This window comes from Abrus precatorius, unplaced genomic scaffold (genome assembly GCF_003935025.1).
Source record: "Abrus precatorius isolate BTA unplaced genomic scaffold, Abrus_2018 Scaffold6, whole genome shotgun sequence".
NCBI classification, from domain to species: domain Eukaryota; kingdom Viridiplantae; phylum Streptophyta; class Magnoliopsida; order Fabales; family Fabaceae; genus Abrus; species Abrus precatorius.
Window position 1 is genome coordinate 19,564,499 of NW_020874406.1, and position 13,042 is coordinate 19,577,540.

Here is a 13,042-nt window from a genome sequence, read left to right on the forward strand (position 1 = left end):
GATATGTGGCATCTTTTGAGTAGATCATGTTAGTTATAATAACTAAAAATAAATATAATTTGAAGCAAAAAAGCTAAGAATCAAAATTAAAAAAATATTTAAGAAAACGGAAAATTTATTCAAAAATAAAAATTTTAAGAACTAATATGTTGGCAATGTACGAAGCCTCTCCCGACCGTGAGAATAAGGCGCGATGGATCATATTTTGAATTAGGGTGTATGGTGTCATGGCTCTTTAAATTAGTACTAATTGTATATCGATGATGATTAATTTAAGGAGACATCTGATGAGAGATATTTTTAAAAAAAATAAGAACTTTAAACTGTAGATGTTAAATTTTTAAATTTAGTACAAGTATTTTAAAAAAATATTCTGAAAAAGTAATTTTTTCAGGACTATTTTTAATAATTTTATAATTAAGATTTTAAGAAAAATATTTTATAAAAAATATTTTTTTATAAAATAAAAAATTATAATATAAAAATACAATAATATTCCTTAATATTCTCAAAACTTAAACTTAATTTATGATATCTCTTTATCTTGCCATTGTCGATCTGAAATTTTTAATATTATCAACTCATTAATATAATCCAAATTGTTTGAATGACCATAATCAAAATTTTATAATCCATGAAAATAGATATGTATAAATGATACATATAACTTAGACTTGAAAAATAGTACTGACTCTTTTATTTTTCTTTTTTATTCGTTCAAAAAGTTTTGACTCCCTATGAGTAGACTAACTAGTTAAGTTTGGTTAAAAGATGAAACTATTTTAAATCACTGACCTGCAAAAAAAAACACGATGAAGGGAAGAGGAACCTCATGATATGCCTAACATTGCCACTACAATAGAAAAAATTAAAAATATATAGTTTAAAAGATTTTATTAAAAAAATTATATTAATATTTAATCATGTTGTTTATTGTGGTAGGAGTACAATATATATAAATATTACTTTTTTATATAGTAATAAATTTTAATAAATGAAAAAAATACTTAATGAATGTATTATGAATAATATATAGATTTAAAAATTAATAATATTTTAAAATTAATTGTCTATTATTTTTAATAGAATATAAAATTTAATATTAAAATGAACAAGTAGACGTTTTGTGTTGAATAAATATGGAAAAAAGAAAGGTTATTAGGATATACATGTATTCTCTCAGATACTATCATTGTACCATAATGTTAGAGGCCAACTCACCGAAAACAAAATAACAATAATAATAATAAAAAAAAACAATGTCTATTGAAGTTCATTATCTAACCTAATATCCATTGAAAATTATAGATTGAAATTTCATTTTTGAGCGTAGAGTAAGTGAAGAGAAAAAAATATATCATTTGAATATCTGTAGCATATATCAGTATATACATTGCAAGTTGGAAAAGAAAAAAGGTACATATGACAAAACTTTCTTGTCCCATACATGCCAACCATTGTATCGAATTTATAATTTGATTTTATTCGAATACTACACCTCTTTGTGAAAATAAATTATTTTATAATCCAAAAAATATATATCTTATTTGTGGCCATAGCTCTTCAAGTGGTTGTGTGAACGCTTGACAAAGTGATTGCTGTGATAAGCTTAGATCCTCCAAACCTCAAGCTCAGGCTATAAATACAATACATAACTTTGTGGCCATGTCATATACTTGAATACCAATAGGGTTTTGAAAATATGGAGCAGAATGAAAATCATGCCAGAAGGAAAAAGGGAGGGCTCATCACAATGCCCTTCATCTTTGGTAAGCTTCATAATATATACATATATAATTTAAAATGTAGAGAAAAAAGAATAGTTCCTTCTAAGTCCTAACACTACTCCAAATATATGGTTTTGAATCATTTAACCTTAGATTTGTTGAATTAATTATTATTTTTGCTGCAGCTAATGATGTTTGTGAGAAGTTGGCCGTGGTGGGTTTCAATACAAACATGATTAGCTACTTGACAACACAGCTTCATATGCCACTAACCAAAGCTGCTAACACCCTCACCAACTTTGGTGGAACTTCAAGCTTGACACCATTGCTTGGTGCTTTCATTGCTGATTCTTATGCTGGAAAGTTCTGGACTATCACCGGTGCTTCCATTATATACCAGATTGTAAACATCCTCTTCCTTCTACTTCTAATAATTAATCAATTAATTCATTTCTCTTGAGCAACAGTTCTTAATTTGAACAGATTTTAACCTCTAGATGTTCATGTCGATGTGTGTCTATGTATCTATGAATTATTCTACTTTTATATCATATTTTTATAATAGTTTTTAAAATTTTATTGATTTGTTTGTATCACATCATTTATCGTCACTTTTTCTTTTCTTTTATCACTGCTCCTTCTTAACACTGTAGAAAAAAATTATTAAGAACGTGAATAAGAATAGAATTTCTTTGCATGTAATCCTAGCTTATTTAATATATAAAACTATTTACTGCATTGTGTGGATGGTTTATTACGTGAGGTCTACATGTATAAGAACTCACTGACCACACGCAGTTAAATATATATTAGACATATATAGATGCCGCTTAATCAAATTTAGAGGTTAAAGATAGAATAAAAATTTGATAAAATTAGTTGTAGATTTACGTATCTTGATTATAATTAAAAAGGTGATTTAGATTAAAAAACATAATTAGGAGTAGATTTCAAGTCTTGATTGTGATTGAAAAGGTGATTTATTACTTGAAGTTCTTGTCCAATGGAACGAGAAAAGAGTGGATGGACGCAAACTCACAGAGGATGTGTGAACAAATTGAACCCGTGACGTTAATATGATTGATTAACGATTTAATTTTTTTTTAAAAAAATCACTGTAGATTCTTTGAATTTTTTGATAAAAACATGTGCCACATAACATGTTTTTCTTTGCCGATTAAATGCATTTACATGCATGTTAATTAAGGTTACTGTTCTAATTTGTCATTTTCGTGTGATTAACTAATCAGGGTATGATTAGTTTGACATTATCAGCAGTGCTCCCACAGCTAAGGCCACCTCCATGCAAAGGTGAAGAGGTGTGCAAAGAAGCAAGTAGTGGACAGCTGGCAGTGCTGTACGTCTCACTACTTCTTGGGGCTCTCGGGTCGGGTGGGATCCGACCCTGCGTAGTTGCATTCGGAGCTGAACAGTTTGATGAGTCGGATCCAAAGCAAACAACAAGGACATGGACTTACTTCAATTGGTACTATTTTGTGATGGGTGCATCCATTCTTGTGGCTGTGACCGTTCTTGTTTACATTCAAGATAACATTGGATGGGGATTGGGCCTTGGAATTCCCACCATTGCAATGTTCATCTCCATTATTGCATTCATTGTCGGGTACCCACTTTACCGCAACTTGAACCCGGCTGGGAGCCCGTTTACCCGATTGATTCAAGTGTCTGTGGCTGCGTTTCGCAAGAGAAAGATCCCAAATGTGTCACATCATAGTTTACTATACCAAAATGATGAACTCGATGCCTCTATTTCCTCGGGTGGGAAGCTTCTTCATTCTCAACAGATGAAGTGAGTCTCTATTTTTCTTTTACTTGAATATGCTTTTAATCGTTATACATATGATTGGTTTGTTTTTTATTTTTAGAAAAATGTTGTTTCGTTGTTCATGAATATTAAAATTTTTGAAAATGGTCACCACCAATCATAGGTTAATTTCTTGGGCTATGTCGGTCGTGGGAAAGATCATTAGTAACTTATTTCCTTCATCTCTCTTTTCAACTTAATCTATCATTGATTAATCGTATTTTGAATTCAGAATGTACACTCACTGTCAATCAGTCATTAATTTTCTGGTTATCCAGACAGTAGACATGTAAATGTCAAGTAGTAGATTTTTGTTTTGCCTAATTATTTTCCAGTTCTACTTTCTAATTTCTATGGGTCATAATTGGAGACTAATTTTGTTTTGCCATGAGTTTTTGACCACTTCGACAATGATCACGCCATTGGTCCTGTGCACACAGTCCATATTGTCTACTCGTGAATTTATATGAATATAGTTTTTGGTTTATTCGACGACCCCCTTTGTTGTTTCATCTATTATTGGCGACCACTCAGCTAAGAAACAAAACATTCTCAGCTGTCGTGCCTGTATGTGTTTCTCTAGTCCCCACCTCATCAATTATCAAACATTGGCTAGACATTGTGTTAGCCTTCAATTTTGTCCATGTGATATCCTTTTGTTCCATATCATATTTATCCTCTGAGTGGAGTGTTAGTAATATATTTTTTACAATTTAAAATTTAAACATTATTACATTAAATAGAGAATACATTTTATATTTTTAATTAATAAAAGAAAGTGAATTAAAATGAGTATACCCTATCATTTAATAATTAGTTATGATTAGTGTGCAATTTATCTTCTCGAAATTATGATTATAATAATTTATATCTTTTATGTTAGGCTCATTTGATAAATAGGTTGAAAGGACGTAATAAGATATGTTTTTTAACATTTGTGGAACTAACATGACACAATAAGTTTATTATATATTTCTCTTTAGTATAAATTTTATTCTCCGAGAAAGGCTAGGTTAAAGGTGAAAAGAGATAAAATAATAAAATTTATCTAATTTTTATTTTGATATGTATCAAATATAAAATATATTATTATATCTTACTTTTATTATATTACACTTTTATCTAACCCTCGAATTTTATCATTTTTCATCATACCGTATCTGCTAAACAAACTCTTAGTGCCATTAAATTTAATAATGAAATATGATGATTAATAAGGATCAAGTTTACATTTATATTATTAATTCAAACAACGTTGTGAAAAAGATCTCAGGTGTTGGATAACTTTTTTAAAGTATAGATTAGTTTTTGAAAACCAAACAATCTGAAAAATGTTTGATGGTGCGGGTTTTTATCAACTATTTTAAAATAAAAATTGAACATTTTTTTGGGTATTATAATTCTTGTATTGTTTTTTCAATATCTCAAACTGTTTTTAAAATAGCAGTAACCAAATAGAATTTTGTTTTTTTATTAAGCCATTCTTTAAAAATACTCGTATTTTATATAGAGGAAAATAGAACATAATTAGAAAGCCCCTTAATTTCTATAAATGCAGCTTTTAATGACTAGGAGAAAATTGTGAATGGGATCTTCCCTTTTCTTAACTAACCACTTTTTTTCCATTTGCTATTGAAATTTGGTCCAGATTTTTGGACAAGGCAGCAATTGTGACAGAAGAAGAAGACAATGGCAAAACACCCAACTTATGGAAGCTAAACACAGTCCATAGAGTGGAGGAATTGAAGTCCATAATAAGAATGGGCCCAATATGGGCCTCAGGCATTCTTCTAATAACAGCCTATGCACAACAAAGCACATTCTCTCTTCAACAAGCAAAAACCATGGATAGACACCTCACCAAAAGCTTCCAAATCCCAGCAGGGTCCATGTCAGTCTTCACCATCCTCACAATGCTCACAACAACAGCCTTCTATGACCGAGTCTTCATCAAAGTGGCTCGTAAATTCACTGGGCTGGACCGTGGCATCAGCTTCCTTCATAGAATGGGTATTGGGTTTGTGATCTCAACCTTTGCCACATTAGTTGCTGGGTTCATTGAAATAAAGAGAAAGAATGCAGCTATAGACCATGGGCTTTTTGACCACCCACATGCCACAATCCCAATCTCAGTATTTTGGCTTGTACCACAATATAGCCTTCATGGAATGGCTGAGGCCTTTATGTCCATTGGGCACTTAGAGTTTTTTTATGACCAGGCCCCAGAGAGTATGAGGAGCACTGCCATGGCGCTCTTTTGGACCTCAATTTCTGTTGGTAACTATGTGAGTACCCTTTTGGTTACTTTGATCCATAAGTTCACTGCTGGGCCCAATGGATCAAATTGGCTCCCTGATAACAATCTTAACAAGGGGAAGTTGGAATACTTTTACTGGCTCATCACAATATTGCAATTTATCAATCTTATTTACTACTTACTTTGCGCCAAATTTTACACTTACAAGCCAATTCAGGTCCATCATGATAAAGGGGATAGCAGTTCAGAAGGGAACCAAGTAGAACTCGCTACCACAGTTTAAGTGCAATGTTGTAGGGATTTTGAGTTTCACACCTTTTCAGTGACCATGCTTGTAAAGACTAGGAGACCATGCGCTATACATAAAAAATATTACCACTAAACAGTAGTAGAAGAAATGTATCCATTAGCATGTATCTTTGTTTAACATATATGTACTATAAATAATTATGGTTACTATTGAAATCACACCATTCTCCATTCATTTAACATTATGTTTATATACGAAAACAGGATAAAATGTCTAAGAACAGATAATTGTACCTATAAAGTCAACAATAACCGTGGAACTCAATTCAATTCCACCAGTCATGTTACCCAATAAAGATTCTTTTCATATACAATATTCAATCTCAAAACTTTATTTTAGAACTGAATACGTACCACTTAAATTAAATTTATTTTTTAAAATAGAATTTGATGCAATCTACAAATTTAATTTAAAAAAATTGCTTGTAAATCTCTTTCGGGATTAAATTTTCAAAATAAAAACTTTGGGAATAAATTTTTGGATAAAAAAGGGGTGTGAAAAAAACTCCCACAATAAGCTATCTTGGAAGAAGAAAAGACAACAATGAACAAGAAATAAAAGTATTGACCTAGAAAAACAAGAAATGAATGTTTAAACGAACCAATCTTTAGAATCCAACGGCATATCAAGAAATGAAAAGAATATTTTGTTTGTTTTACAGTAAAATCTTAATTCTGATAACACCCACCTTGCTTCTTACCATAGATTCACATGAAAATATTCATTCTTAGCCATTTACCTTGTTTTTTCGTTTCTTTCTTTATTTTTAACAAAAATTCCGAGCCAAAATATTTGTTGGCAGGGATCACGGCCTTCTTAAACGAAAGGAAAAAGACGAAACGAATAAGAAATGAATATTGGTACTAACTTAGAATCCAGTTACACACCAAGAAATGAAAAGAATAATAGTTTTCTTATTATTGCAAAAGATGATACCTTGTTTCTCACCATTGATTTTCGTTTACAATATCCTTCATCGGGTATACAAAAAAAAATAAAAATCATAGCCACCCCTTGAAAATCAAGTCAATCTTACTTGGGACAGACCATGAAAATGTATAACAAAATTGAAGTACAAGATAAACACAAAATATGAGGTATTAAGCCAGAAAGGCTGCTCAGTGAAAAATATAAACTCGTCATTCCCGGGCGAAGGAGCACAGATAATTATGTCTGAAGTGTTGAATGACTACAATGTTAGGCTTTCAGGGTTTTCAACAATTTTTGAGAATGTCTGAAGGAATGCAGCCAAGTCAGCCCCATAGATTATTCGGTGATCTGCGGTTACATTTACCTGACAAAGAAAAGTTGAAAACAAGACACCAATTATTGCTATCTTCAGATATAAATATTATAATTCCACATATGATAAAGCGTGTCTTTGTTCTTGTACCTCTTACATGAAGCTTACATTTAATCAACATAAAAAAAGGCTTAAATATATATTTTTGTCCCTCCAAACTTTTTTCTTTTGGTCTCTAGTTTTCCTAAATTCAATACTTTGGATCCTTAGTGGCAGTTAAATGATGATTTGACTAACTAGTAACTACGAGGAGCTACATCTGAGAGGGATCAAAATGAAAAACTTGTGAAAATGTAAGGATAAAAAACATATTTAAGCCACAAAGAATCTCCAAAAAATTGAAGCCCTTGGAAAATTACAAACTCTAATACAGTACAAATGGGCACTCTTTTCATTCTTATTTTAACAAGTATATAAACCAGTCCTAGATTTCAGAACTCAATTCACTCATGTTTTGAAAAGGACTTGTCACTAATTAAAGGGAATGAATCTAGGTTTTCAGCACTACAGTAAAGATTAGAAAATTATCAAAATGATGCGTGCAGTCATAAATTTTTACATTTTTAACATGGTCTGTTCAACTGTGTATGTGACTAGGAAAAGGATTCAAAGTTTCTTTCTGCATTAGAACTTCCCCCTGCCCCTCCTGTTGATACTCAGAACAGTGCAATTTTCTGATATTCAGATATGTAATGGTAGATTATATTAATTGAGAAAATTGTAAAATTAAACAATTAAGATAAGTGGTCCATAGCAACTCTTTCTTCACAAGTAAGACTCAGCCAAAGAATTTAAGAAAATTATTTGCAGGTTGCAGCATTCATCTGATGAGGAATTACATAAAGTATGGCAGGTAAGGGGGTAAAAGTAGACAAGCTGCCCTTCAGGAACCATGACGAGTTATTAAAAAGAACTCTAGTTGCTCTAAAACCTCCACTTGGAAGGCCATATTTGTTTGTTGACTATGAAAGGAATAAGTAGCATTCAGAATGATTATCGGTAGACCTTTAGAGCTGTAAGTTCTACATTCACACCCCAGTAGGAGAACCCCAAATTAGTTAGCAGTGAATCAGGTAAAGAGATTCAGAACAAACACATAAAGGCTTTGCTGTTATAGGTTTTGTCCTTAATGAGATGAAAACAATAGTAGACAAGAAAGAAAACAACTCCTATCATTCACTGTGTCAAGCAAAATGACAAAATGGGATCAGCGTAAGTCAGAAACAACAAACGCTGTCTATGTAGTAGTTAAAGATACATCTTAGCCACTAAGAACCAGTCAAGCCAATTGACTACGGTTTCTGACATCTAGCATGATAAAAACCCAAGAGTGAAAAGTCTAAAAGACAATAGTTTCATGTACACTGATAAAGCAAAGGTTCCAGATAACAATTGTAATTGGAGGCTTTGGAAGGCCTAAATATCTGGTTTCTTATGTATGAGTCACGGCTGCAGTCAAAAATCAAGAAACAAGACCAAAGAGGAAAAGACTTGCAAAGATTTAAATAAATAATATATAAAGTGCATTATGTGCAGATTTGAGATATGATGCCCAGAGAATTAACCCTTCAGAAATGCTAAGCATAACAGCATACACATGTAACCTAAAGTTTAGGATATGCACAGAATTAACAGGTTAAAGCATTCGGCTTAGCAGCAGAACACTGTGTAAATATTAAGAAAGGTTTATTGTCTTCATCTGATGACTCTGGTGTGTTGAGAAAAAATACCTTTTTTTTAATCAAAACAAGGTTTCTGTGGTCAAATAAAGCCAAAGTGAATATCTATCAAATTATACAAACTTGTCTATTATTATAACCTTAAAACACAAGTTAAAGAAATAATCATATAACTCACCAGCATTTTATTTTTTACACTGAAGAAACCATCCTTATCAGCCAGAACAGTAGGCTTTGATGCTCCGACTGCCATTATAGCACCCTAAACACAAATGATAAAGTTTGGCAAACCAAAGGTCAAATTGCCATAAAACTGAGCCACATAATCTAGTAAATTAATACTCAAAATCCAAGAGTTCATCAGTCACCTGGCCTGGAGGAAGAATGGCATCGAACCTGTCAACTCCAAACATTCCCAAATTAGAAAGAGTGAAAGTTCCTGCAAACATAACAAAAGAACACAGTTACATACTTACATTTATAGACCAAAAAATTCCAGTCCCACTGAGAAACAACATAGCAAAAGATACACAAATTATAAAGAAACCTGAATTATACTCATGAGGTTGCAATTGCTTTGCACGAGCTTTTTCAACTAATTCTTTCCATTTTTGAGACAAAAGATATAGGTCCAACTGTAACAAGTAACTAACCAATTAACTAGGGATTAGGGAACTCAAACAAAAATCAACGTGATTCTCCAATGACAGTTCCAACTTGGGATTATTCAACAATGACATACCTTATCCGCATCCTGAAGAACCGGGGTAATCAAACCACCATTGATTGCCACAGCAACAGCAATATTAATGTTACTATTATAGGCAAAATTCTTTCCATCTTTGCAGGAAGCATTCACCACCGGATGTTGCACCAGTGCCATTGCAGCTGCCTTGGCTAGAATCGCAGTCATTGTCACTCCCTTTGATTTCACCTGAAAATGTATTAAAACAGCAACAAAAACGGTGAAAACTCAAAACTCCACATCCAATTTTAACCAAATTCCTATCCACAACAGCAATGGCAGCCACATTAAACACATTTCCTGCATTTTCACTGAGGACAAAACTTAAATTCAACTATTTGTGTGCTATTGGTGTTGTTCTTCAATTAAAACTAGATTTTCACTTTGGTAACCTGCATCAACCTTAAACACCAACATTTATTATGCAGATTATTGACGTAAAATTTTAATTTTGATTGGAAAACAGCATCAAAATACCCAAAGAACTGCATCTAAGTTATGTCCTTTCGGTAACGGCAATGCAACTGAAATTTAAATCCTTCATAACAACATCAACAGCGAAAAGCACTAAGCAGCATGACCATACCCTCGCATACAGAGCATCAAGTGCATCAGTGGTTACAGGGTACCCAACACGGAATGTAGGCACAGAGAGACTCTCCACCATGTTCTTTGCAACCGCAGATTGCATCGTTGTAAAAGGGACAACACTAGAACCCGGAATTGGAGGCGAGGAGGTCACCGGAGGGGGAGCAGCAGCAGCAGCTTTTGGCACCGTAGAAGCCACTGCCGGCGGAGCTACATTACTCGCCGCCGGTGTAATTCCGGCGGCCTTCTCCACGTCGGCAGGAGTGACCCTCCCATAAGGACCAGTCCCAACAACCAATCCAATATCCACCTTGTGCTGTTTCGCGAGCTTCTTCGCATACGGCGTCGCCACAACCTTCCGGGGCGCGTCGGAAACCGGCGCCGGCGGGGGAGTGGTCTCCGGAGCAGGGTTCGGAGCTCCAATTTTCGCGGAATTGGCCGCCTTGGCCCTGGCCTCAGCGATTTCCTCCTCAGTTTCAGCGAGGAGGCCAATGGGGGCGCCAACGGGGGCGGTTTCGCCCTCGGCGACGACAATGGCAGCGAGGATGCCGTCGTAAAATGTCTCAACGTCCATGTCAGCCTTGTCGGACTCGACGACGACAACGCTGTCGCCCTTGGAAAGGGCATCGCCCTCGGACTTAACCCATGAGACGATTTTGCCCTCCGTCATGGTGGAGCTGAGGGCCGGCATGAAAATCTCTCTGATCTTGGATTGCACCGACAGGGAGGGATTCCGGCGAGGCGGTGTGGAGGGCGACGCCGTGGCGGGGAGGCGACGACCGGTGAAGGCGGCGGAGAAGGAGAGGGAAGCCATGGTGAGGGTTTGAGTCAGTGAGAGAATTAGGAAGAAAGGTTGTGAGTATGAAATAGAAAGCAATAAAGAATGGCGGAGAAGTCGAGGCAGAGTTGGTTGGAGCGTTGGAGCTGCTTCACTCTGTTTCCATCGCCAATTTTGATACCCCCAACAACAGTTATTAGTGCATTTTTGCAGTTCCCCTCTTTGGTGTTTTATTGGATTGCTGGTGAAATATAAATTGTGTTCAATAATTTATTATTAGTATAATTAGGAGAATGTTTGATGAATAAATTTAGATGATTTTAAGTATATATTTGGTTATCATGTGCGGTATTAATTTTTAGCTGTTTAAATAACAAAACTTATCCAATTCGTGTCACGTGAGAGGATGATATCCCTCAAGCTAGTTCCAATCCACTATGAATGTCTCACAATTGTGCACTTGCTTAGAATAAGTGGACAACTCTTAGTTATGTACTAATTGTTTAGCTAATAAGCAGCAGCATAGCAAGTACTTGAGTTGGTCCACTCACGCGCAAGGGTTTCTTGGTTGCCCCCTGTTTTGTTATCTTTATTAACCAATAACCATCGTTTAACAAGAGTATGCACATACTTGTTAAATATCAGAGACCAAATGCTTCTAGTATTCAAGGATTTTCACGGGATACGAATTCAGTGCAGTTGACGCGGGAACTGCACGTACAGTTCTTCATTCGCTTAAGCCATTTTGACACGATTTAAACGAATTTGACAATTTTCGCTTAAGCCCGTATAGGCTAGCTTAAGCGAACGAAGGCTTAAGCTAATACCACAAGCATGGAGCGACACATTGAACTAAAGCGAATAGGTGATGCGCTTGAGCTAAAATGTACTCGCTTAAGCGAAAATTAACAGAGAGGAATTACAAAATGGCTTAAGCTAATGAGTTGTGGGCTTAAGCGCATATTTATAAGGCTTAAGCGCGTATATGATGGGCTTAAGCGAAACCTTAATGGCTTAAGCCTAAAAAAACAGAGAACACACCTCCCAGGATTACACATTCGCTTAAGCCTTCATGGCTTGGCTTAAGTGGAGAAACCAATAGCTTAAGCGGATATGCTTTATCTTAAGCGAAAATTGCATAAAAAGAATGCAAAGAGAATGCTCTTTTAGACTGATAAACTGGCTTAAGCTATAACATATTGGCTTAAGGGAACCAATACCAGCTTAAGCGAGCACTATGTAGCTTAAGCGAAATTTGTGGGCTTAAGTGATTATTAGGGGGCTTAAGTGATTATTGGGGGGCTTAAGCGAAGATGCAGGAAAATTGAAAAATAGCAGCTTAAATTGACAGACATGGATATACTATTTCTGAAAACAAAATACATTTGTCCTTTACATAATTGTTTTTGGCAAAAGAAAATAAAATGATTACTATATGTATATGACAAGTTTTAATTTACAAGATAATTTGTTGGGTTTATTTAGTAAACAAGTCATACAAATTATAAAAGAGAATCAAAACAAAAAGAATTTAGATAGGTGGTTAATAAAGTGAAATTTCATAATTTAGCTGCAACAAACTAAATAGGTCCTTGAAACTTTACAATATGAACTAACTTCAAACATAAACTAAAATCTAAACTTTAAAACCAAATAAAGAAAAAACAAAGTGTTCATGCATCTTATAGATTAACATCATTATGAATAGGTTGGTCGTCCTTCACATGGTCTCCTTCCCCATCACTACCTTCATGATCAAGTTGTGCTTCCGTTTCTTCTTCTTCCCCTTCTCCTTCTCCCTTTTCTTCTGGTTCCTCTCCTTGTGGTCCA

General features: G+C 34.4%; 2 protein-coding genes across 2 annotated transcripts; one reads left to right on the forward strand and one right to left on the reverse strand.

Annotated features, from left to right (window-relative positions):
* Window positions 1–1,574: 1,574 nt before the first annotated feature.
* On the forward strand, window positions 1,575–6,277 carry LOC113868665 (protein NRT1/ PTR FAMILY 3.1). The gene is made up of 4 exons (XM_027504464.1): window positions 1,575–1,769; window positions 1,913–2,130; window positions 2,978–3,537; window positions 5,201–6,277. The coding sequence occupies exons 1-4, from the start codon at window positions 1,703–1,705 to the stop codon at window positions 6,090–6,092; spliced, it is 1,737 nt and encodes a 578-aa protein (XP_027360265.1). The 5' UTR covers window positions 1,575–1,702; the 3' UTR covers window positions 6,093–6,277.
* Window positions 6,278–7,015: 738 nt separating this feature from the next.
* Window positions 7,016–11,416, reverse strand: LOC113869051 (dihydrolipoyllysine-residue acetyltransferase component 4 of pyruvate dehydrogenase complex, chloroplastic). Its single transcript, XM_027505167.1, has 6 exons — window positions 10,433–11,416; window positions 9,844–10,035; window positions 9,649–9,736; window positions 9,470–9,540; window positions 9,280–9,363; window positions 7,016–7,413 (listed from the first exon to the last, which is right to left on the reverse strand). The coding sequence occupies exons 1-6, from the start codon at window positions 11,246–11,248 to the stop codon at window positions 7,309–7,311; spliced, it is 1,356 nt and encodes a 451-aa protein (XP_027360968.1). The 5' UTR covers window positions 11,249–11,416; the 3' UTR covers window positions 7,016–7,308.
* Between the last annotated feature and the right edge of the window lie 1,626 nt (window positions 11,417–13,042).